This window comes from Eschrichtius robustus, chromosome 8, assembly GCF_028021215.1.
Source record: "Eschrichtius robustus isolate mEscRob2 chromosome 8, mEscRob2.pri, whole genome shotgun sequence".
In the NCBI taxonomy this organism is placed as follows: Eukaryota; Metazoa; Chordata; class Mammalia; order Artiodactyla; family Eschrichtiidae; genus Eschrichtius; species Eschrichtius robustus.
The window spans coordinates 112,661,396-112,686,955 of NC_090831.1; the positions used below are offsets into that span (position 1 = coordinate 112,661,396).

The 25,560-nt window shown below is 42.1% G+C and overlaps 2 protein-coding genes across 2 annotated transcripts in view; one reads left to right on the plus strand and one right to left on the minus strand.

The window, feature by feature from the left end:
- The first annotated feature begins 5,889 nt into the window (after positions 1–5,889).
- Positions 5,890–16,426, plus strand: STMP1 (short transmembrane mitochondrial protein 1). Its single transcript, XM_068549520.1, has 3 exons — positions 5,890–5,997; positions 13,480–13,533; positions 14,470–16,426. The coding sequence occupies exons 1-3, from the start codon at positions 5,983–5,985 to the stop codon at positions 14,542–14,544; spliced, it is 144 nt and encodes a 47-aa protein (XP_068405621.1). The 5' UTR covers positions 5,890–5,982; the 3' UTR covers positions 14,545–16,426.
- Positions 16,427–21,476: 5,050 nt separating this feature from the next.
- The window catches only part of SLC13A4 (solute carrier family 13 member 4), a 38,650-nt gene continuing 34,566 nt past the window's right edge, over positions 21,477–25,560 (minus strand). The window contains exons 15-16 of the mRNA XM_068549521.1: positions 25,100–25,237; positions 21,477–21,614 (exon numbers count right to left, since the gene is read on the minus strand). Coding sequence (XP_068405622.1) covers positions 21,477–21,614; positions 25,100–25,237 — 276 coding nt within the window. The remainder of the gene's footprint in view (positions 21,615–25,099; positions 25,238–25,560) is intronic.

Here is a 25,560-nt window from a genome sequence, read left to right on the forward strand (position 1 = left end):
CCATTGCCCTCCCTCCTTCTCAGAGATAAACATCAAGAATTCGTTGTTGTTCTTTCCCATTTATGCTTTATACTTCCACTACATATGTGCATTCATAGGCATTACAAAGTATTGTTTTACAGGTTGTTAATTTATATATGTGTATCATCAGGTTTTTTTTTTTTTTTTCTTTTCTTTGGCTGCACTGCATGTGGGATCTTAGTTCCCTTACCAGGGATGGAACCCATGCCCCCTGCATTGGAAGCGTGGAGTCTGGACAACTGGACCGTCTGTGTCATCATAGTATGTCGTCATATTATGAAGCAATTTGCAGGTTGGTTTTTTTGTTTGTTTTGTTTAACATGGTGTTTTTGATAATCCCTCATGCTCATTTATTATACTTATTGAATTATAGTATTGCATTTTACAAATACCCTAATTTATTCATTCTACTATTGGTGAGCTGGTAGACATTTAAGTTCCCAATATTTTGGTATTACCAGCAGTGCTACAATAATGATTATCATACATATAAGAGGGCTTCTCTGGATGATGCAACCAAAAATGGAAATCCTGAGTTGGAGATTAAATGCTTCAATTTCACTAGACATTGCAATATTTTTCTTAGGGATTGTACCAATTTTCTCCTACCCATAGGGTGAGAGCTCCTGTTCGTCCACACCATTGATAACACTTCCAATTGTCATACTTTTTTTAAGAGCAATTTTTGTTTTACAACAAAATTAAGAGGAAGATACAGAGATTTCCCAAATACTCCCTATAGCTACACCTGCATAGTCTCCCCTGTTATCAACATCACTCACCAGGTACATTTTTACCAAGGATGTTCCTACATCCTATACTGACACATCATAATCAGCTGAAGTCCATGGTTTTTATCTTAGGGTTCACTCTTGGTGTTGTACATTCTATGGGTTTGGACAAATGAATAATGACGTATGTCCTTCATTGTAACATCGTACATCATATTTTCACTGCTCTAAAAATCCTCTGCGATTTGCCTATGCCTAATCATTTCTCCACCCGCCCTGGCAACCAACGACCTTTTTATTGTCTCCATAATGTCATATAGTTACCTTTTGCAGAATGTCATATAGTTGGAATCATATAGTAAGTAGCCTTTTCAGATTAGCTTCTTTCACTTAGTAATGTGCATTTAAGCTTCCTCCATGTCTTTTCGTGGCTTGATAGCTCTTTTTTTTTTCTTTTAAGCACTGAATAGTATTCCGTTATCTGGATATACCAGTTTACTTATGCATTCACCTACTGAAGGACATCCTGGTTGTTTCCAAGTTTTGGCAATTATGTTCCAAGCTGCTGTAAACATCCATGTGCAGGTTTTTGTGTGGACATAAGTTTTCAACTCCTTTGGGTAAATACCAAGGAGCATGATTGCTGGATCATATGGTAAGAGTATGTTTAGTTTTGTAAGAAACCACTAAACTGTTCCAAAGTGGCTGTACCATTTTGCATTTCCACCAACAGTGTATGAAAGTTCCTATTGTTCCACATCCTCTCCAGCATTTGGTGCTGCTATCAGTGATCTGGATTTTGGCCATTCTAATTGATGTGTAGTGCTATCTCATTGTTTTAATTTGCATTTCCCTGATGACATATGATGTGAAGCATCTTTTCATATGTTTATTTGCCATCTGTATATCTTCTTTGGTGAGGTGTCTGTTAAGGTCTTTGGTCCATTTTAAAATCAGGTTGTTTGTTTTCTTATTGTTGAGTTTTAAAGTTCTTTGTGTATTTTGGATAACAGTCCTGTATCAGATTCATCTTTTGCAAATGTTTTCTCCCAGTTGATGGCTTGTCTTCTATCTCTGCTGATAATGTCTTTTGCAGAGCAGAAGTTTTAAATTTTATTAAAATCTAGCTTATCATTTATTTCATTCATGGATTGTGTGTTTGGTGTTGTATCTAAAAAGGCACCACTATACCCAAGGTTATCTAGGTTTTCTATGTTATCTTCTAGGAGTTTTATAGTTTTGTGTTATATATTTAGGTCTATGATCCATTTTGATTAATTTTTGTGAAGGGTCTGTGTCTAGATTCATTTCCTTGCATGTGAATGTCCATGATCTAGTTTTACTTTACTTTTTTCCCATGTGGATAATCATTTTTCTTTTTATGATTCATTGAATAGCCCATGCTTTCTCACCGATCGGTAATATTGCCTCTGTCATATGCCTCAGGTATGTAGGAGTTCTTTATATAAAGGAAATTAGTCCCTTGTCATAGGTACAAATGATGTTTTTCTTTCTTTCTTTGTTCTTTTTCTATTTGCCATACCAACACTTTGCTTTTTTCCACTTATACTGAAGATCTTTCTATATCAACACATATAAAACCTCTCCCTCTCTTTCTGTCTCTCTCACAAACGCACATATACACACAGTATTTCAGTGTATGTATATAGCATGATTTACTCAGTTACTTATTAACATTTCTGTTTGTTTTTTTTTTTTTTTGCCACGATGAATGTTTTTGAATATACACAAGTTCATGCGATTGCTGAGATAAAGGATATGCTCATTTACACTTCTGATAGTTTTGGCCAAATTGTCCTCCACAGAAGTTTTTAACAATTTGTTTCTGGACTTCCCTGGTGCGGCAGTGGTTAAGAATCTGCCTACAATGAAGGGGACACAGGGTCGAGCCCTGGTCCTGGAAGATCCCACATGCTGCGGGACAGCTAAGCCCGTGCGCCACAACTACTGAGCCTGTGCTCTGGAGCCTGCGAGCCACAACTACTGAAGCCCACACGCCTAGAGCCCGTGCTCTGCAACAAGAGAAGCCACCGCAATGAGAAGCCCACGCACCGCAACAAAGAGTAGCCCCCGCTTGCTGCAACTAGAGAAAGCTCACACGCAGCAACAAAGACCCAACGCAGCCAAAAAAAAAAAAAAAAAACAAAAATTTGTATCCCCATTAGTACTGTATAGCTATGCCTGTTTCCCTACTTTTTCCAATACAGTGTGTAATCAAGCTTTTTGATTTTTGCTAATCAGGAGAAAAATGACACCTCATTATGGTAGTAATCTACATTTCTCTTAGTGTGAATGTCACTGAGTATCTTTCCATATGTTTGAGCCATTTGTATTTCCTTTTCTATGAGCTGTTCATATCCTTTGACCACATTTTATTGGATTGTTGGTCTCAATGAATTGTGGGAGCTCTTTACATAAAGAAAATTAGGCCTTGTCACTTATTTTACAAATAATGTTTTTCTTTCTTTCTCTTTCTCTCTTCCTTTCTGCCATACAGAAAATTTTTTATTTGTATGTAGTTGATTTTATCAGTCTTTTCTTTTATGGCTTCTGGGTTTTGTACCATGTGGGTCATGTGAAAAACCTTAAAATTTGGAAATTATAAAAGAATTTCTCCCTTTTTAGTGATTTTAATATTTCTTTTTGTTTTGCTTTGTTTTGTTTAGGTTGTTATTTATCTGTAACTTATTTATGTGTAAAGTGTGAAGTAGGAACCCAACATTATTTTTTCCAGGTGGAAAATAACAGTGAACCTCATTAGATAAATATCATTTGTTGAATGATCCATATTATACTCATTTGATGCTCAGAATCACTGGTATGGAACTGAAAAATGCAGACTGATCAAGAATTAAAATTTTGAAAGGCAAGTATCACAGAATGGCAATGGATATGAAATTTGAGGCTAATGGTCCTTGATTGAAGTTCTGATCTCTTGGGGGTTTAGACCAGATAGAAAAGGGTGAAGCCAGGAGGAAGCTCATAGCTTGTGAGAATGTGGAACAGCTGAGAGACTGGACATCTGGCTAAGGTCAAAGAGTTGATAGGATAGAAGGTAGGATTTTGGAATGTAATACTTCACAGGTAGAGCAGGTCCAGGAGGTGACAAAGTGTGGGTTATGAACATGATGGTGGATTGCTGAAATGGTGTGGGGATCAAAGTCATTAGAGGTAAGGATTCTTTGAACATACAGGTGTTCATGGCCTTTGAAGTCACCCATGATGATGATAGCTTGGGACTGAATGGAAGGCTGTTAGATGCCAAACCTTCAGTGAATGAGGGGACTGCCTAGGAAGTCAGTAAGTTAAGGCATTGTGAAGGGGTAGAGGGAAGACATGAATTTTAAAGGAGGTTTTTAAAATATGAGAACATTTAAGTAATAACCTGAAAGTAGTCAAAGAATCCTGCCTTTCTTTTCCATGCCTCATGGTTATTTGGGGTTATGGAGAGAGAGCCTTTGAAAAGGCCTTAGGGGAAAAGCCAGACTTCATTTAAGGCTTTATCTGTAAGAAGGAGACAAGGTTTTATACAAGGAATTTCAATAAATATTGTGTTCACTTTCTGGGCACTAGGAATGGAGTTGTGAACCAAATAGATAAAGTCCTCACCCTCATGTAGCTTATAGTCTGGTGTCTTGTAACTCAAAGCATCGTTCACAGACCACTAGTAGCAGCATCTGTTAGGAGCTTAGTAGAAATACCGACTCTCAGGACCCAACTCAGATATGTTGAATTAGAATCTGCAGTTTAACAAGATCCCCAGGTTATCTGAATGCACATTAATTTTGAGAAGCCCTGGTCAAAACTTGACTGACTCAAGTTTTAACCTAGACATATTGGAAAGTAGAGTGTGTTACAGCCATCTACCAGCATCTCCTTCCTCTTGGCAGCCACTTTAGTTCAAAGAGACCCTGTCCCTTCTAGTTACAATTGATTGGAAAGCAACTGACACCAATCATCGTTCCTTTCCCAGGTATTTGAAAATGGTAATGAAAGAGTGATCCAGTCTTTCTATTGGATGGACCATTTAATGAGTAAATTTAAGTAACAGTGGCCATATTCTGGAAAGCAGAAAAAAAACGTGAAGCAAAGAGAACAATGAGACAGATGTATGGAGAAGGGCAGAAATGGAGAGAAAATGCTGCTAAATTCCTAATAGCTTTCCTATTCCTCCTTGTTGTCTACTGTATAATACACTCTCATTTGGTTTAAGCTAATATGATTTTGTTTTTATTATTTGAAACCAGAGTTCTACTTAATATAGCAGATAAGGGTGAATTCAAAAGGCTGAGAGCAAAGAGAAGACGGTGGTCTTGCTTTGTAAGTGTGTGTGTTGATGGAGGTTGTGGAGGGATTCGAAGACCAGGAGTAGGAGGTGGCAGCTCCGTGTGCAGAGAGGCCAGGAAGAGGTCTTCCAGATCTCACTGTCCACACCCGACACACGACAAGCATTTATGGATCCCTTACCTTGTCTCATTTGATCCCCCTACAGTTCAGCAAGGGAGCTGGTGCTAGCCCCATTTACACTGAAGAAAAACAAACTTCAGGGAGGTTAAGTAACTCGTTTCTGGCTGCCCCAGGAAGTGCACGGCAGTCATGAATTGCACCCAGCTGTGCCAGACTCCAAAGGCCTCCATCTTACTAAACCTCTATCACAGATCCTCGACGCAGGTTACACAGCGTATCTGTGGAGCTTTTGAAAAATACAACTCTGCTTGGGGCCCCAGTGGAGTATATCGCAAAAGCTCCACGGGTGATTCCGCTTTGCACGTGGGGATGGGAACCACCGCCTGCTGTGATCCTTCTAGGTCAGGGAGTTCTAAGACTGGCTGTGCATCGTAAGTGTGGCGATGCCGGTTAATGATACAGATTCCTGGGCCCCGACCCGGCTTTACAGAAGCGGGATTTGAGGACTGGGCCTTGGAATCTGAATGTTCAAAGCTAATGCAAGCCCGGCTTGGGGCTTGGGACTTGCTCCTAGCCGACCCCGAACGCTCGCGCCGGGCGGTCAGTTCAGGAGGTGATCCCGAGGAGCTCCGCCAGGGGGCGCCCGGAGCCGCTTCCGGGTGAGGGGAGGCGGGAGGTGCCGAGGGGCGGAGCGGGGCGTGAACCGGAAGTCGGCCGCGGGCTCCGCCCGTCGCGCCGGGGGAGGCACTTTCGGACGGCCGACGGAGGGGCAGCCGACCTACGAGTCTTCCTTGCTGACGTTATGCTCCAGTTCCTGGTGAGTGGAGCTGCCGAGGAGCGAGCTGGGGGCCCTGGGCGTGGGTCCCTCGGGTCCCACTGCCTCCGCGCCTGCTAGTCGCCTGTCGGGGTGGGCCTCGGGGTTTTGTTTCTGCCTCACCCAAATCCTTTTGCCGGCATTTTTCTGCCGCCCTTCAAGTCCCTAAAACTTTTGAGGGGTCAGAGCGTGCGTTTTCAAAGCTCTTCTGTGACGTGCCCGCGTGCTTTGTGTATTCCTCGAGTTAAGGCTCCCGGGGTCCTTAATGACTTTTCTGCCCTGCCACCACCTGACGTAGACACATACCCCGTCCCCGACTTAGAGCCCTGCTGGTTGGCGTCTTTGAGAACGTAGGAGGGCCAGGAATAAACTCTAAAGGAGTAAACCGCTAGAGTTAGAGGCCTGGGAAGCCCTCGTCAGACCTTTTATAGCTTCCAGACGGAGGATGGCTGGTTGCTGGCCTGAGTCAGGCCCTGGTGTACAAATAATTTTTCCAAAATGCTCACTCTAGGGTAAAACGACTGTTACCATGAGTAAACAAATTATTTTTCATGGGTCTTTACTTCAGTTAAAAACGGGTTTTCTGGCAAAGCCCCAGTGTGTTTCAAAGATTGCCTGGTTGAAGGTTTCAGGAGGACCTGCCAAACTTCCAGGTGAAAGTCTTTCTTCCAGGTTTTCGTGCCTTCAAAACTGGATGTTTAAATTCTGATTCTGATAAGAGGCAGGTATTCTAATACCTTCCAGGTGGCCGATGGAAATTGAGTGCTCTTGGGATGAGATACTTTCCCAAATGTTACGTTCTTTATGAAAGAGATTAAAGAAGAAAAGGTGCCCCTCTGTCCTTTTTGAGATGGTAATTAATTTTTCAATCTCTAGGCCGAAAGAGAGTATCCTTGACGTAAACTACCCAAACAAGACATGGCTACACCTCTGCTTCTGGAAGTTTCTCCAGTGTCCTAACTGGGTATTAGCTTAGGAGTCAATAGAAATAATTACTGCCATATGGTTGTAGGAAACACTCAGGTTAAAAACAGTGTCAGCCCCAAAGTGTAAGAAGATGTAATTGAGTCTTCCATACAGCCGTAGCTCATTGATAACTGGGAGGAAGGACATGGATTCATTTACACTTAACTTTGTAAGTACCTTTGCAGTACCTTTATTTGGTTTTTTTTTTTAAATTTTATTTATTTATTTATTTATTTATTTTTGGCTGTGTTGGGTCTTCGTTTCTGTGCTAGGGCTTTCTCTAGTTGTGGCAAGCGGGGGCCACTCTTCATCGCGGTGCGCGGGCCTCTCACTATCGCGGCCTCTCTTGCTGCGGAGCACAGGCTCCAGACGCGCAGGCTCAGTAGTTGTGGCTCACGGGCCCAGTTGCTCCGCGGCATGTGGGATCTTCCCAGACCAGGGCTCGAACCCGTGTCCCCTGCATTGGCAGGCAGATTCTCAACCGCTGCGCCACCAGGGAAGCCCTTTATTTGGTTTTGAAATAAACTTTTGCTGTGTATGAATATGGATGTGACTGATATGCAAATTCAGAATTCTCAGCATTTAAGGAGAGATGCCGAAGCCATTCATTAAATTCCTAGCTCAGAAGTAACACGGATGTTCTCCCACCTCCTCATTACATTTGTTGAAAGAAGTGATAGCATTACTTTACCTTGATTCTACCTCTGTCAAATGATTCACTAGCTCATTTGAACTTGGGCGAATCTTTCTCCTTGCTTTCAGCCATTTCATCTATAAAACAATGGGGTTGATGTAGATGATCCCTAAGATCTCCTCGAGCTTTTAACCTGTGACCAGCCATCATGTCCTAGTGCTTAAGAGGTCAGATTCTAGAATCAGACTCCTGCCTTTGAATCATCATTTTTAAGCAGTGGGAACTTGGGCAAGTTATTTAAATTCTTTATGCTTCAGTTTCCACATCTGAAAATGGGGGCCTACTTCATGGTTTTATTGTGAGGATTAAAAATGAGTTAATACATTAAAGTACTTGAAACAATGACAGTAAGGACTCAGATATTGTTCAGTTTCTCTTGGCAAGGTATCAGTTGTACTCTGAGTTTCTGCTTGGGAATGGGGATCAGTTTTCCTCAGAAGGGTAGTGATGCAACAGGTTTTGGAAGTGACGGGATAGTCACAAGTTAAATATCTTGGAGGGTGCTCTGTCATCACCCATTTTGGAACCCTCCAAGATGTTTTCTGCGGTTGTCATTTCCTGGAACAGTATTTGAAAACCACTGCACCTGATTGTGTTCCTTATATCTTCTTTTCATTGTTCATTTCTCCTTGGATTAAAATATTTGCCCATCATCCCTATATCGAAACTTGCTGCTGTGGTCCTGCTGCCTCTTCCCCCTTGCCTTTACTGCAGTAGCTTCCTTAATTGCAGCATGGTTTAGCCAGTTTGGTGTAAGGAAACTTTTGAAGCTTTTAAACGGAAACCTGATATGACGGGCACTGCTCGTGGCTTGTGTACACTGCCTGTTGTACTGTTACTGGGGTAATGCATTGCTTTTTCTTATCTCTCAGAGCAGCAGTACCTGGTACTCTTAATCACCTCTTTAATCCCTCCTCCCTCGGCTTTTGCATACTGCATCTCAGTGCTTTCCAATATTCTTACACATTGTAACACACATGGGCTTATTTTTTTTTTTAATAAATTTATAATTTTATTTTTGGCTGCATTGGGTCTTTGTTGCTGCGCGGGGGCTTTCTCTAGTTGCGGCGAGCGGGGGCTACTCTTCGTTGCGGTGCGCAGGCTTCTCACTGAGGTGGCTTCTCTTGTTGTGGAGCACGGGCTCTAAGCGTGAGGGCTTCAGTAGTTGTGGCACGTGGGCTCAGTAGATGTGGCACGCGGGCTCTAGAGCACAGGCTCAGTAGTTGTGGTGCACGGGCTTAGTTGCTCCGCGGCATGTGGGATCTTCCCAGACCAAGGCTCGAACCCATGTCCCCTGCATTGGCAGGCAGATTCTCAACCACTGCGCCACCAGGGAAGCCCTGGAAGTCCCAAATCTTACTGTTTTTTTTTTTTAAATAGTTTTGAGATACAGTTAGTTCACATATCATACAATTCACCCATTTAAAGTGTAGGATTTAGTGGTTTTTTAATATGTTCACAGAGTTGTGCAAGTGTCACCACTATCTAATTTTTATATCTAATATTTTATTGCCCCCCACAAAGAAACTCCATACCATTAGCATTCATTTCTCATTCCCCTCACACCTAACCCTGGACAACCACTAATTTATTTTGTGTCTCTCTGGATTTGCCAGTTCTGGACATTTCCTATAAGTTAAATCATACAATACGTGGTCTTTTCTGACTGCCTCTCACTTGGCGTAATGTTTTCAAGGTTTATCCATGTTGTAGCATGAATCAGGAGTTCATTCCTTTTTATGGTTGATTATTATTACATTGTGTGAATATGCCACGTTTTGTTAATTCATTCACCAGTTGATGGACATTTGGGTTGTTTCCACCTTTTGGCTGTTATGAGTAATCTTGCTGTGAACATTCATGTAGTTTTTGTGTAGGTGCATGTTTCAGTTTTCTTGGTTGTATACCCTAAAGTGGAATTGCTGCGTCAGATGGTAATTCTGTGCTCAGCTTTTTGAGGATTTGCAAGACTTTTCCAAAGTGGCTACATCATTTTGCATTCCCACCAGCAGTGTATGAAGGTTCTCCATATCCTTGCCAACACTTATACATCTTTTGGATTTAAGTCGTCCTAGTGGGTGCGATGAGACACCTCATTGTGGTTTTGATCTGCATTTCCTTAATGACTCATGACTAATGATGTTTTCATGTGTTTGTTGGCTGTTTATTTGTATATCTCCTTTGGAGAAGTGTCTATTCAAATCCTTTGCTTCTTTTAAAATTGGGTTGTCTTTTTATCATTCAGTCATAAGAATTCCTTATGTATTCTGGGTACAAGTCCCTTATCAGATATATGATTTGCACATATTTATTTCATTCTGTGTGTTCTCTTCACTTTCTTGTTGGTATTCTTTGAAACACAAATGTTTTAAATTTTGATAAAATCAAATTTATCTATTTTTTTCTTTTGTTACTTGTGCTTTTGGTGTCATATCTAAGAAACCATCGCCTACCCCAAGATCATGAAGATTTACTCGTATGTTTTCTCCTAAGAGATTTACAGTTTTAAGTCTTACATTTAGGTCTTTGATCCATTTTGAGTTAAGTTTTGTTTATGATGTAAAGTAGGGGTCCAACTTCATTCTTTTGCATGTGGATATCCAGTTGTCCCAGCATTCTTTCCCCACTGGATGTCTTAGCACCCTTGTTGAAAATCACATGACCATAAATGTAAGGGTTTATTCCTGGACCCTTTATTCTATTCCATTGATCTTCATTGATTTTAAAGAAGAAAAACAATTCATTCCTGTTTGGTTGCTATCCCGTGTGCCTTCTCTAATCTGTATATTTTCAGCCTTTTTTGGGAACAGCTGTCAGGTGAATGCTTACAAAGCAGTGCTTTCATCATGTTGCTGCTGGTAAAGAGCAGTCAGCGGCTCCCCACCATTTTGTAAATGAACTAAACTCCATTGCTTGTTTTTTGAAGTCCATCAGCTAGCCCTACCCAGCCCTCTGTACTAGTATGTCTCTCCATTTTTTAGTTCAAATCCACTTTTCTAATTGGGCCTGTTTCTTTTATTCAGGTCATCACATGTCATTCCTATCTTGTACCTTGATTCTCCACAGTCACGTCCCTTTCCAGTTTAAATTTTAACACTTCCTCAGCATCTTTAGAACCTTTAATAACAAGTTGAGGTACACCGATCTCTTTCAGGTATGGTTTCTTAAAAGAATCACTTCTGTATCACTCATTTTGTTACTTAATGCACGACCCAGTTCTGGTTTTTCATGCATCTATTACATTCAAAGTCCTGTGCTGGGTGCTGCTTTCTGTTGTTACATAACTATTTTACTTATATGTAGCTTTTCTTTCTATACATCATATAAATTCTTTAAGATAGAGACCGTTTTATAATCTTTTCACAGGGCTGGATATGAAATTGATTTTCAGGGTATAAGGGACTGTAATCCTTTAATCAAAACCTTTGGAGGCCAGATGTATTTGGGAGGATTTTTTTCAGATTTCTTCTCACTTGTTTGTCCTCTACATTACTTCGCTCATGTCACTCCTCAGTCCGCAGACTTCTGGTGTTTCACCATTTATTGTCCCCAATATGTTTGTGAGAAGAAGCTGCGTATTCCTAAAGTCTCAAAGTGATGGCAGAGAGGACGTAATAGTGATGTATTTAGTGTTGAGCTTGGGAAGAACGCATTTCCCTTCCTTCTGCACTATCTTCTCTGCAGGGAGTACTATGGGGGGACCGTGTGATGTGGAGGAAGACCATGGTGATAGCATCCAGCCATCCGGATGGACCACTGAGGAGGCTTCCAGGTCTTGGCCTGGAGGAGGTTAAGCATTCTTGGCCTGCAGAGAGGCTTCAGACTCATTCGAGACGTTTTGTACTCTGGCTCCAGTCTAACTTCTCAGACTAATGAGTCCCTGTTCCTCAGATTTAGATTTTATTTTTTGAGATCCTTTATTTATTCAGATTAAAATTTTTTACCTGTCTAAACTTGTCTATTGAGTATCCCATGAACAACATATGAATGCTTTTCTGGTGTCATGCATTTTCCTCAGATTTCTCTTCATGTGCCCATTTCTCTCATGTTGTGTATGTAATTTTACAATATCCCATTGGTAGACCTAGCAGTATTCTGAAACTGGAATTGGATATGACTTGTCTAGAGACCCATGGTTTTTGTTTTGTGTTTTAAAATAACTGCTGTTTTTTTCATGTGCCCTGATGCCTCGTGAAATTGCCATAATGAAGACACATTAGATATGCCATATTTATTTTGAGACACACGTGGTAAGAACCAAGAATCCTAGAATGTTGGAGCTAGAAGGAACATTGTTAGTATAATGTTTTATAAATCAGGAAACTCAGATCGGCAAAGCGCCAAGGAGGTTAAGTGTCATGCCTAAAGGTACACAGCTAGACAGTGGTAGAACCAGAACTCTAATTTATTTTTCTTGAAATATTTCAACCCTCTGTTCTTTCTGTTTGGTGTTAGAGCTAACATTCTTAGATGATTTTTTTCCCCTCTTTTTTTAAGCAAATTTAATACTCTTTCTGGATTTGGAAAACTTCTGACTGCCTGGTTTCAACCCATAGGAGTGAAAAAAATCATTTTGCTTCTTGGTGCACACTGGTAAAAATATTCACAAGATATGTTTGATTAATCAAATGATCAGAAAATGGTCTATGATTAGACTTGATAGCCTCTTTTACGCTTCTTAACTTACAACAAACCTATTTAAATTATGCTTTTGGTGTTTAAAGCTTAGTAAGCTTAAAACTTATTAAGGATCCAGCTGTGTTCTGAAGTTCTCCAGCTTGAAGACAATTCGACCACACCACATATGACCATTAGCGTTAAGTGCTGCGCTTTGTTTTTCTCTGTTAACCTCTGCTGTGTATTGCATAGGAGCGACACTGATTAAAGAAAATGATGAAAAAAATCAGATGCCAGTTCAAATTTATAAAATTAGAAGTTAGGCGTTCAGTTGGAGATTTTTAATTATTGGGGGAAAAAACCCAGGAAATTATAGATCATCATTAAAACTCCAACCTTAAGGAACTTTGAAACTCTTTTGGTGTGAAGGGAGCGCTTTAAATTTTCATGAAACAGTTTTTGTTCAGGAAAAGTCACCCAGTGGGATAAACACTTACAGTTCTCTAAAAATCGTGCCCGTCTCTCTTGTCACTGATTAAGAGATGGTTAGGGTACCTGTGTTCTCTGCAGGTCTTAAGTGCCCTGCCCGTTAGACTCCACCCATGGCAGAGTGCTAAACCATGTGCTGTCTCAGTTGCATGTCAGCTTCCTGCTTTATGTCATTGTATATTTTAGTGTTTGAGTGTGAATCTAATTTAGGTTGTCCTGTGCTCCTGTTATGAATGACCCTGTCCTAGGCCTCAGGTGCCTCTTGCAATATGAAGAGATTGAACTGTGAAGGTCCCTTCATTTTCTAAGATCCTACGATTTAGCTGAATACTTTTTAAAATTGAATACTTTTTACTTGATGTAGCAAGAAATAACAAATCTCATAACCAAAGAAATAAAAATAAATAAACGGGCTTTTAACAAAAATCAGAATTTTGGCTTGAGTTTCTAGAACTTACAGCCAAATATTTATAAGGTCGGTGTGTTCAGTGCTACCGTATATTCTTTCGTATACTCTTTAACCTTTTGGGAGGATATTTCTGTGTTTATTTTATAGAAGAAAGATGTGAATTTCATGCTATGCACGGCCCTAGCCTGGACACCGGGGTCTTATAACTGTCCTGCACTCCCTAGGAGAATATTATCCATGTAATCTGGTGTGGTATCGGATGGCACAGAGCTCCGTCTCCAGTGTGACTCTTCCTGTTCTATCCTTACAGCTTGGATTTACTCTTGGCAACGTGGTGGGAATGTACCTGGCTCAGAACTATGACGTAAGTGACCATATTCACGTCTTCCTTGATTTCACGTAACTAATACATAGTGACTTGTGTTTGCTGAAGTCAGGTATGCCTTCCAGCATAAACAAGGTCCATAGGTCTGAGGAAAAAGTCCTGAATTTTGTAGAAAGATTTTCCATTGTTTGAAAAAATAGCAGAACTCACAGAAGCGCCTGTCACCATAAGAGTGCAAAATCCCATCAGTTTAGGTGGTCTCATGGTGATCCTGAGCTGGGTTTGTTAGCACAGAGTAACACTGTTAGATTCTTACAGTTCTGTGGAAAATCATGTGAAGTGATACTTTAATTGGACAATCTTTTCAGCACCCTCCCCAGTAGTAGAGATGACTGAGTAATTTGGAGGTGGATTCATATAGTGCAGCACATATAAGGAGGACAGCATTTTGTGAAGTAGGGAGTTGTATTAGCTTCACTTTACAGATGGGGAAGTTGAAAATCAGGTGGCACAAATGCCCATGAATGGGGATCTTAAAAGGTAATGCTTACTTTAAAGAGATAAGGAAGGGAAACATGATATTAACTTTTGATTTGTTTTATAGTGAAGCTTTTAGTGTGATAAAGGGAATTCCCTTTGTCAACCTTCACTTGAGTCATGTGGTTTTCTAGGCAGGTGCTTGTTAATTTATGTCACGTTTATTGTTTATATGTACAACTTTTACTTGGCACTGGATTGAGGGGCTAAGTGGGTATATAAAAGTAGAAGTCAGGGTCTGGCTTTTGGGGAGGGAGCCTACTTTAACTTACATCTTTTGGTATTCTTCTTAGGCAGTTATGAGGCTAAGAAAGACCACTGTTGAGCGGGTTTCTTTTAGAGGAAAAGTAAAAAAACCATTTATATTTAGAGGAAGAGAAATGAAAAAATATTGATTAGGTAGATGTGAAATGATAATAATCTCTTTTCTCTTTAAAGATACCAAACCTGGCTAAAAAACTTGAAGAAATTAAAAAGGACGTGGACGCCAAGAAGAAGCCCCCTAGTTCATGAGGCCGACTCCAGCACTGCCTCCTGGATAAACTGATTCTACTGTTCTTGAGGGCCTCGTTTACCATCTGAACCAAAAGCTTTTGTTTTCATCTCCAGCCTCAGCAATTTTCTTCTTTGCTAGACCCTGCATTGCCTTACAGCACAAATGGGGCCACAAGTTAAGAACAGCCCTTACTTTTCCAACATCCTCACTTCTTCCCTTCCTCCTTCCAGCCACTTGGGAGGTCCTGAGAATGGAATTATGGTGCTAGATTAGTAAACATGACCTTTAATTAGTAGTCTCTCCCTTATTCTTTGGGATTTCTACTACCGTTTTCAGAAGAAAAATTGATGAGTTTTGTATAGCTGATGAGATATAAATAATGCTGATTTCACAGTCTAGCAATTATATTGGGTGTTTAAACCTTTGGTACTAAATTATGTTGTTTCAAAGTAGTAATTAAAATGAAAATCTAGAAGCCAGTTTCTGGTGAATTATCCACTAATTTTATGTTGTTGTCAGGAAGCTCCATAGTTGCTAATTTAACCAATAAATCCATTTGCTGTTCATTAACCAGGAAACCCTGTTCTGAGAACCCTATCAGGAACTGGGGAATTCAAAAGTATTTAAAGTAATGGCCTTTGTCCTCACTAGAATTCATAGTCTAGTATGCATGTTTTTTCCTAATGATGCATTTGATCTGGCTCTGTTCTCTCATAAGAATCATACTTATTTTATGGGATTACAGGCACATTTGACATTACATGGTAGATAAATGAGAAGTTGTCTATAAAGGAAATTTTATGCCTTTTTACATTTAAAAAAATGTATTTAAATTATAACTTTATAGAGATTCCCATAAGAAGACTTATTGTGTTTTTCTTTCTGCAACCATAAATTACCCTTGTAATTTTTCAAGTGTATAATCAGTCCATTAATTTTTCAAGTGTATAATCAATTAATTTTTTTTTTAATTAAAAAAGAAGTTTAAATACCTAACTTTCCCCCTGGGTCAATACAAAGTGATTTGCGTTGTCCCTCATCTCCTAGTTCCTCTCCCTGGAGTCAGGCACTCACTAGTTTCCTGTATCCTTTTGCGAAAGATTTTGTGCCTGAACAAACACATGTACATGGGGGTTTTTATACAAATGATAACAAACTATATACAGTGTTTTCCCCAGTGGAGGTCATTCCATATCAGTAGGTAAGGAACAAAGAACCTCTTTTCTTTTTTTTGGCTACATAAGGTTCTACTGAATTAATATACCATAATTTATTTAATCTGCCCCTGAGGAACATTTAGGTTGTTTCCTATCTGTTGCTATTACAGTGATAACCTTGAACCTAATGTTATTATACATATCTGTGCAGGGGGATAGCTCCAAGCTCAAGTCCTGGAAGTGTATTTTGCACTAAATATAAATAAAGGCCCATTTCACTGGGTGTTTTGTTCCAGAGGGCTTGTTAGACAGCTTCACTGATGTCGCCATTTCTGAAGACATTTCTGAATGTCTGAAGACATTTTAGCAGAATTAGTAAACTGGAAGAATGGTTTAGAGACCTTTTTTTTCAGACAGTGATGCCACTGATACTAAATGTGATTATAAAATGAAGTGATCTACTTCTCTTTGGAAACATGGATCTTTCATACATGGAGATAAGTTTTGTCCCTGTCAAATTGTACTGGTGCGTGAGACAGGTTAGGATCATATTATGGTTGGCTTCTCCCTTGCAGTGTGATCAGGGGCAAGCAGCTTATTTTTCTGAAACTGTTGTGTTCTCTGTAAGATGTGGATAAAATACCTACCTCATAGGGCTTCCATGAGAAACAGTTGAAATAATGTATGTGATGTGTAGCACAGTGCTTTGCAATGTCCAATAAATAGTAGATATTAGTCCAAACATGTTGCTTTTGGTCAGAATCCTTTTGTTTTTCTGCACTCACTTTTGGAGCCAGTTTATGAACTGCAAAATTTGTCATTATTCTATGGTCACTCTCTTTGTTGATGAAAATCTATAGTATGCACCTTGATCATACCACCTGGCTTACAAGGTTTGATCTTGAATGACCGAATTGTTAGCAGAATGAACTACAGCCTCGAAGGCTAGAGGTTTACCATCCTTGAGGGTATTCAAAAGGGTTTTTCAAGCCACAAGCTTGGAAAACTGTTTCCAAAGAGGAATCCCTTGTTATCAGCCATGGAGCATTGTTATTTGTGCGTGTGTTCCTCCCAGAGTGGCTTCTTCTTTTTTTTAATTTTTTGATTTATTATTTATTTATTATTTTTATTTCTGGCTGTGTTGGGTCTTCGTTTCTGTGCGAGGGCTTTCTCCAGTTGCGGCAAGTGGGGGCCCCTCTTCATCGCGGTGCGCGGGCCTCTCACTATCGCGGCCTCTCTTGTTGCGGAGCGCAGGCTCCAGACGCGCAGGCTCAGTAGTTGTGGCTCACGGGCCCAGTTGCTCCGCGGCATGTGGGATCTTCCCAGACCAGGGCTCGGACCCGTGTCCCCTGCACTGGCAGGCAGATTCTCAACCACTGCGCCACCAGGGAAGCCCCCAGAGTGGCTTCTTTGAGGGTCACTTGGATGTTGGAAAATTAGGTCTCTATAATTATATATTGTGAACAAAGCTTGTTTGGACTTGGAGCTTCCCTCAGGAGTGACACCTCGATGACAGGATCATTTCTGCCAGTGGGAGCCACCCAGCAAATCACCTTCACCATGTAAACTGCTACACAGTGAACGCAGGCTGACTTCCTGGTCACCATTCAGAGCCCCTCTCCTAGTTTTAGGTTCTTGCAGGAGTGAAAAGGAGCTCGGAGTTCTCAGGCAGGATTATCTTCACTGAGATATAGTGTTGGAGGAACCCAGAACCATCATGGATTTTAAGGGGTGTGGTGATTGTGATTGTGGCACTGAAAGGTACGTTCCCTGGGTATTTTGTAGAGGCCCTTGCCTTACAAAGCAGCAGAGGGATGGGAAGAACCACTGCAAGACATGCCTTTTTTTTTAAAAAGGTTTGAAAACTACTGCTGATGTGACTTATGGAAACTTTTTGCTACACCTGACCTTAAGAAGGTTACATAAAATTCTACTGAAGGTTACTCACATGTGAAAAATAAGACTTCAGGGTTTATGTTGGGAACCTAAAAAATACGTTGAACTGGAAAGCTTATTCTTAAACTGTAACCCTCCCAAACAAAAAAAAACCAAAGGGAGAGAAAAAACCAAAAGAACCTTACTTAAAATTGTTAAAAGGCACTGTATTTTATGAGTTGAAGTTACCAGTTGATGTCTTTAGATGTCTCTTCTGATTTAGTGTTTTATACAATTAAGCAGTTTTGATTTAAAGGGACAATTTTATTTCCTTCTTTCTAACTCATAATGAACTTTTAAAAAAAAATTAATTTATGGCTGCATTGGGTCTTCATTGCTGTGCGGGCTGTCTCTAGTTGCGGCGAGCGGGGGCTACCCTTCGTTGCGGTGCGTGGGCTTGTCATTGCAGTGGCTACTCTTGTTGCGGAGCATGGGCTCTAGGGCGCATGGGCTTCAGTAGTTGTGGCACGTGGGCTCAGTAGTTGTGGCACACGGGCTTAGTTGCTCCATGGTATGTGAAATCTTCCTGGACTAGAGCTCGAACCTGTGTCCCCTGCATTGGCAGGCGGATTCTTAACCACTATGCTACCAGGGAAGCCCCTTCTTTCTAACTCATTTACTCAATTTTCATTTGTGTGACTCCAGAGAAAAGTTAGGATGTGTGGGTTTTCCAGTCTTCTGTACTTAACGGGTTCATGGAGCATATGTAACATGCATCATGTTTTCACTTCCACTGGGCAGTTCACTCCCTTGGTGCTATGCTGATGTTTGTTTTTCTGCGGAGCTCTCCCACATTTTAAATGCTTTTTCTGTTACTCCTCCTGAAGGAACACTATTTACCGTACTGGAGCATATGAGGCTTTTCTTCAGCTTCCCGGCTCGGACTTTGCACATAGCATTTCCATGCCTTACACAGATGAATGAGTTCTCCTTTCCCTACTGACTGTTAGGGCCTTGCCTTATGGAAAGGAACAGGGCGGTGAAGGGGAAATATTTTGAGACCTTGCCTGGTCTTAATAGGGAGTCTGTGAGACTTGGATTTTCCAGTGTTCAGTTTATACCTTTCCTAAATCTGGGTGCAACGTAGTCAAGTATTGAAGACCTAGCGGATGGCATGTTTTGAGGCACTGGGAGAGAAACAAAAGAACCCAACGGTGAAGTGTCTTGGAAAGTGCATGGGGCAGGGTGGGACATTGCAAAATCTGAGTCCTGCGCCTGCTTATGGAAAGTGCAGTGTGGTCGCCTGGTTCTTACCTGTACAGCTGTACAGGATTGGGCCAAGCAGAAGGTGCCCTGTAAATAGTGCGGGCGGTGTGCTGGGCGTTCATTCTGTGAGCACAGTCCCGGGACAGCTCCCTGTGCCCTCGGGTGCTGTCAGTTCCCTTTGTCTTTTAACGGTTTGGACGTCTTGCTAGTGCCGTGAGGGTGATTCTAGTGTTCAGATGTATTTTTCAAACAGGGTCCTAAAGCCACCTACTTTATTTGGGTTCAGCTAAATAAACAGGTATCTATTTTGACAATGGAGGAAAATCTAGCTATTTTTTACTTACTAAGATGGCATGTGAGTCTTTTTCATGTAAATACTAACATAAAAGATAGTATACCGTGTACTTCATGGGTGACTTAAAGGAATTTGAGAGACAACTTTAAGCAAATTTGATGTATAATCAAGAATAAGATGCAACTCTACTTAGCGTTTCTCCATTTCATCATCTATGAAATGAGCTGGTATAAGATGATCATTTATAGCTTTTCTGCCCCTGTAGAGTTGTGATACGAGAAGATAAAATCAAATTTAATATATTTGCAAGTGACAAGACTAGTACAGCTATTATTGTAGTTCCTGTCCAACAGCAGAGGGATTTTAGAAGACAAAGAATTGTTAGTCATAGCTGACATTTGTTAGTCATATCTGGAATGAGCAATCTTCTTTGGCCTAAATCTCTGGTCTGGGGAGAGAACAGTGCTGTTCAGTCTACTGCCCAGACCGAAATAAACACCCTTTCTGAACTGGCTGCTTAGCTGATTGGGGGACCTGGCAGCAGCTGCAGGGGGGCTCCACTGCCTTCCCTTTCGGAGTGAGTCAGGGTCTCAAATAGCTGAACAGGGACCAATCTTTCTAAGTCAACTTAATTCTAAGTCAACTTTTATTTCTCCTTTTACTTTTTTATACTCCCAGAATCATCTTCTCTGTGCCTTTGTCTTATTGTCTGACTTTAAGGCTTGGTGTCTAAGTTCTGTAATAGGTCAGACATTGGAGGATTTGGCTACCCTGACATTAGGAGTGACATCCTGACTCTTCTGAACATCTTAAAGCAACGTGACTGTAGTGATCTGGCTTCGTCAAACCAGACGTAGTGTACCTAATACTGGTATTTCATATGGGCTCATTCACTTTTATAAGTGGCCAGATAATTTGGCTTAAGCTAATCGGCAGAAGCAGTAATATTCCTGATTAAATCTGGTGCAAGTTTGGCACAGAAGAATTTTATAACTCACAGATACTTGATAAACTAAGGGAGTGACTTATTGGTTAATTATTGTGGGAAAACTGCACGTGCTATCAATAGTAACTTAAAATCAGTTCAAGAAGTGCAGCAACTATGGGGTCCTCCTTTTCCCATAGGGTGTATTTAGCGAGTAACTGATGGTAGAAATCAGAAATGTGTAATGCCTGAAGACCGGAGGGCCTGGGAGCTTCATCCAGTCCTATAGCAAGGACCTCTGTCTTGAGGGAAAGGGTGTAGTACAGGAGGAAGGAGGAGGCCTGGATTTCCAAAGTGATTTTTCTCAAAGGAAACATTTATTGAGCAGGTACAGTTTACTATATTGTATAAGTTGTTGGGGACTTTAGGAGACATAAGACATCTCCCCTCCCCTCAAGAGGCTCATTAACTTGTAGAAAGTGACTGATGTGTTTGGACCTTTCTGTGCTTGTCTTCTCAGGGACGAACTACTCATTACCTCCAGAAGAAAGTCCGTCCAATATCGTTAATAGTGCTATGGTCTTAATCACAGTTTCGGCCTCCTTAATAAGACAAGTATGAACGTTTTTTCTCCCTCCCGACACTTAACCAGCACGGTGGTATTGATGGTTAGTGATGAGTGAAGAGAGAGACACTAATCTGTGTCTTCTTTCTCAACTTCCTTTTCCTTTGACAGAGAGAACAGCACCAGCCTCTTCCTGAAGGGGACACTATTTCTTTACAGGAATTTGGTGCCAAGGTATAGAGAAGCCATTGAAGAGAGACGCTTAAAAAGGAATCAGAGTAGTGATAAAAGAGTACTGATTGCCACAAAGAGGACTTACTAAGAACTGCCTTTTTGTGGCGAGAACTTACGATAGAAACGCTTGAGAGAAAGGAGCCAACATTAGGTCTCAAGTTCTAGGTGAGATTTCCCCCCAAAGAGGAGAAGTCACTGGTTTCACTCTCTGCGCATAGGTAGGATGATTTGGATTTCTCCTTCTACTCCTACAAGGGATTGAGAAATTAAGAGTAACATCAAACCCAGTGAGACTAGTCAGTTTGTGAGGCTTAGCCTCTGAGGGGCAACAAAGACGGGCTTTTGTCTCGTCCTGTCTTCAGAAAGAGCTGATTGGAGAGACTAGGTACAAGGAAGTGAGAACGGTTTTAGGTTTCCTTGAGCTGTGGTGCTAAGGAAGGAGGGCAGAGCAGAAGACACTAACATCCGAGCCTGTGCATTTGGTCGTTGTGGGCTCCCTGCGCTTCACTCGAGGTGGTAGCTGGCGGACTCCTCTGCTGGGGGTTGTGCACTCCTGGTGGTTTGCTTGGCCTGTTGGTCAGATCCTGCCGGGTGCTGGCAGCTCCTCTGGTTGGGCCGTTTGCCCACTTGTGTTAGGCCTGATCAGTGATGTTACTGACCTTAGCCCAGGCGGGAAAAGTGTCCAGGTGGAAGAGGCTAATTCCCCATGTATTGATGGCCACCATCACTATCACCAGGCCAATGACATTGACCCCCAGGCCAGCTTTCACCTGCAGGAGACAAAGCAGCAGGACACACAGACTCTAGTCACCGTGAGCAGGCAGCAGCGCAGATCCCCAGATGCTCCCCACCTGTGTCCCCTGCCTGAGCCTCACCCCTGATGTGATCACAGCCCACCTGCGTGGCCCTGATTTGTTCCAGTCACTGACTGGGGTGCCCTAGTGGTGCCTTGTAGGGGGCACAGGACTGTTGAGGACAGGAGAGCAGGGAGGACTTGGGGCTGGGAGACGGCCGTTAGAACCTCCTCTATGTTTGTAGCACTCTCGCTATTACATGGAGGCCTAGAAGCTATGTACTTGGAACACCAGATCTTGGGATGTTAAGTTATGCTAAAAAAGAGTTCTGTAGCTACATAATAGGGAAATGTGTTCATCAAGATTAAACAGAGCTTGTAAAGCAGGAACCTCTCAGAGCCTTTAATGTGCTGACACATAAGACTCGTAGGAGAGCCTGTATTCTATGATTGTTACCTTTTTTCCCCCAAGGAACAGTTCATGGAAGTAGTGTACCTTAGGTTCACCTGGGGCAACAGGTCAGCTGCCTCCCCACCAGCCCTTCCACAGGAAGGTGACACAGGCACCCTGGCTGGCATGGGGCCTTTGCTGCTTTCTCCTGAGGGAATGTCACCTCCACAGCTCTGACCCCTTCCATTTCTGTCATGGCATTGACACTCCCAGGTGGAAGGGGGACGTGAGGGATGGCAGAGCCAGGGCCATTTGGAAAAGTGTGCAGTAAGGATGGCTGGCATCCTACCAGGTGATGACCAAGTATACAGCGTGTCACCACAAGTCCACTAGCTGGGACTAAGTTGGGAAAGTTGCGAGGGAAAAATGAATGCTAGGAAATTGTTCTAAGCAAATGACTAGATGTGCCTTTCTGCCTTCTGGCCCAAGCCCTGGACTTATTAATCACCCTGGCCTCCTGGGCCTTTTGGCCTGGAGAACTGCCCATGTTTCCTAGCAGATGAGAGGAGGCAGGTCCTAAAGGAGCTAAATTAAGGCTGTTTCAGAGCTGAAAGGGGCCACACAGAGCATCTAGTTTGAACCTCCTCACTTAGCAGGTGAGGAAAGTGAAGCCTTGAGTCGGTGCCCAGGCTGGGAATAGAACCCAGGACCGGCTCCCTGCTCGTCATCCAGTGCCTTTAAAAATGACTGTGTCTTCTTAGAGGAAAACATAGGCAGAACACTCTATGACATAAATTACAGCAAAATCCTTTTTGACCCACCTCCTAGAGAAATGGAAATAAAAACATAAACAGATGGGACCTACTGAAACTTAAAAGCTTTTGCACAGCAAAGGAAACCATAAACAAGACAAAAAGACAATCCTCAGAATGGGAGAAAGTATTTGCAAACGAAGCAACTGACAAAGGATTAATCTCCAAAATATACAAGCAGCTCTTGCAGCTCAATATCAGAAAAACAAACAACCCAATCCAAAAAATGGGCAGAAGACCTAAATAGACATTTCTCCAAAGAAGATATACAGATTGCCAACAAACACACGAAAGGATGCTCAACATCACTAATCGTTAGAGAAATGCAAATCAAAACTACAATGAGGTATCACCTCACACCAGTCAGAATGGCCATCATCAAAAAATCTACAAACAATAAATGCTGGAGAGGGTGTGGAGAAAAAGGAACCCTCTTGCACTGTTAGTGGGAATGTAAATTGATACAGGCGCTATGGGGAACAGTATGGAGGTTCCTTAAAAAACTAAAAATAGAACTATATGACCCAGCAATCCCACTACTGGGCATATACCCTGAGAAAACCATAATTCAAAAAGAGATGTACTGCAATGTTCACTGAAGCACTATTTACAATAGCCAGGACATGGAAGCAACCTAAGTGCCCATCAACAGATGAATGGATAAAGAAGATGTGGCACATATATACAATGGACTATTACTCAGCCATAAAGAGAAACGAAATTGAGTTATTTGTAGTGAGGTGGATGGATCTAGAGTCTGTCATACAGAGTGAAGTAAGTCAGAAAGAGAAAAACAAATACCGTATGCTGACACATATATATGGAATCTAAAAAAAAAAAAGGTTCTGATGAACCTAGGGGCAGGACAGGAATAAAGATGCAGACGTAGAGAATGGACTTGAGGACACGGGGAGGGGGAAGGGTAAGCTGGGACGAAGTGAGAGAGTGGCATGGACTTATATACACTACCAAATGTAAAATAGATAGCTAGTGGGAAGCAGCCGCATAGCACAGGGAGATCAGCTCGGTGCTCTGTGACCACCTAGAGGGGTGGGATAGGGAGGGTGGGAGGGAGGGAGACGCAAGAGGGAGGGCATATGGGAATATATGTATATGTATAGCTGATTCACTTTGTTATACAGCAGAAACTAACACATCACTGTAAAGCAATAATACTCCAATAAGAATGTTAAAAAAAACAAAAGACTGTCTCTGATCACTTGATTCCAGGGTAGAAGGCTGGGGGTGAGCAGCGAAAGCTCATGGCAGAGGGAGTGGGAGTGGGGGAAGCGGCGGGGGGTGGTTCGTGGGAACAGGAGAGTTGGGGCAGAGCTCAGTAGGAGCAGACAGGGTTGTGTAGTAAGATCTGAGGGGGACAGAGGGGTGGCTGTGACCTCCCTTCCCTGAAGTAATTCAGATGACTCAGATGAGCAGTTTGAAAGTAGAAAGGATCTGAATATCTGCTCCCAGCCTGAAGCTCTTCCTTTTCTCCATTTGGTATTTACAGGGCTGCTGAGATCAAGTTTGGATTTGAGTGAACAGTAAATAGGCCCTCAGCAAGGGTGAAGGGGCCGGCTTTCAGTCAGCCCGGCCCAGTCATCTGTATTAGTTTCTTCCTCCTTTCCCAACCCCGTCAGCCCTGGGTATTAAAAAGCATAGCAGTGAGCACAGGTTGAGGGGTGGAGAGTGGATGCGCTGCACACTAAAATCAGCGGCAAAATGTACCCTCAGAGCTGTCTTCCGTGAGCCTTGCTGAAAACTAAGAAATGGGCTGTGAGTGCTTCATTTTGTAGTTGTTGCTTCGGGGGTTCCTTGCTTGGGGGAGAGAGTTGAATAGAAGGATCCTGTTCTTATCACCCTAGGTTCATACAATGTCTCACACTTAACCTTCTGTGAATAAACCAGCAACTCTTTGAGTGAATATCCCCAGAGTCCAATGAAGAAACTGAGGCAAAGACTAGAACAAGCTCTTACCTTCTGGAACTGGGTCACATCCCATGTCTGTCCCAGCTTTTTCTGTCCACATTCCCACTTTCTCCCAGATTAGGATTGGGAAGAGCACATTTCTGCTATTCTTGGTGCTCATGGACCATACAGAAATCTTTTACCAGGACCATTCTTTCTGCCACAGCAGATTGAGCTATGACAGGTCAAGGGCACCGCTTACAAAATAATAAACTTTAGGAGAAGGCCGTGGGGCCAGTCATCCCTGTCCTCATGGCAGGTGGGCCTGGCAGGAAGAGGACACCCACGACTCACCATATCTTTAATCTGGCAGTGCCCATAGCTGAAGACGATGGCGTTAGGGGGGTTGCCCACTGGCAGCATCACTGCAAAGGAGATGCACATGGTGACTGGGATCAGGGTGTAGAGCGGATTTATGTGCAGCGTTTCGGACTAGGAGAAGAGAGAATTCACAGAAGTGTTAGCCTTGAGATGAGACTTGCATTTCCTGTGCTTACTCTCATGAATGTGCTTTAGGTGATGGCTTGGTGTTGGCTAGCCTTGGCTGGACACCATGTGCTGGGGGCAGTCAAATCACGCCCTCAGAAGCATGTAGTGCTGGGCTACTTGGACGGGCTCCTGCTGCTGCTCGCTCACTTCCCATGGAAACATGGGCTCCAAGTTACTTCCCAGAAGGGATGTTTCATTTCTTGGTGCTGCTCTAAGGAAGTAGTTTTAAAATTTTATTCTTTAGCTGAGAAATTCTTCAAACACAA

Bases quoted from the DNA above. Each gene is read 5' to 3' on its own strand.
- STMP1 (XM_068549520.1), top strand. The intron at 13,534-14,469 runs GTAAGTGACCAT...TTCTCTTTAAAG, and splicing joins ACCTGGCTCAGAACTATGAC to ATACCAAACCTGGCTAAAAA.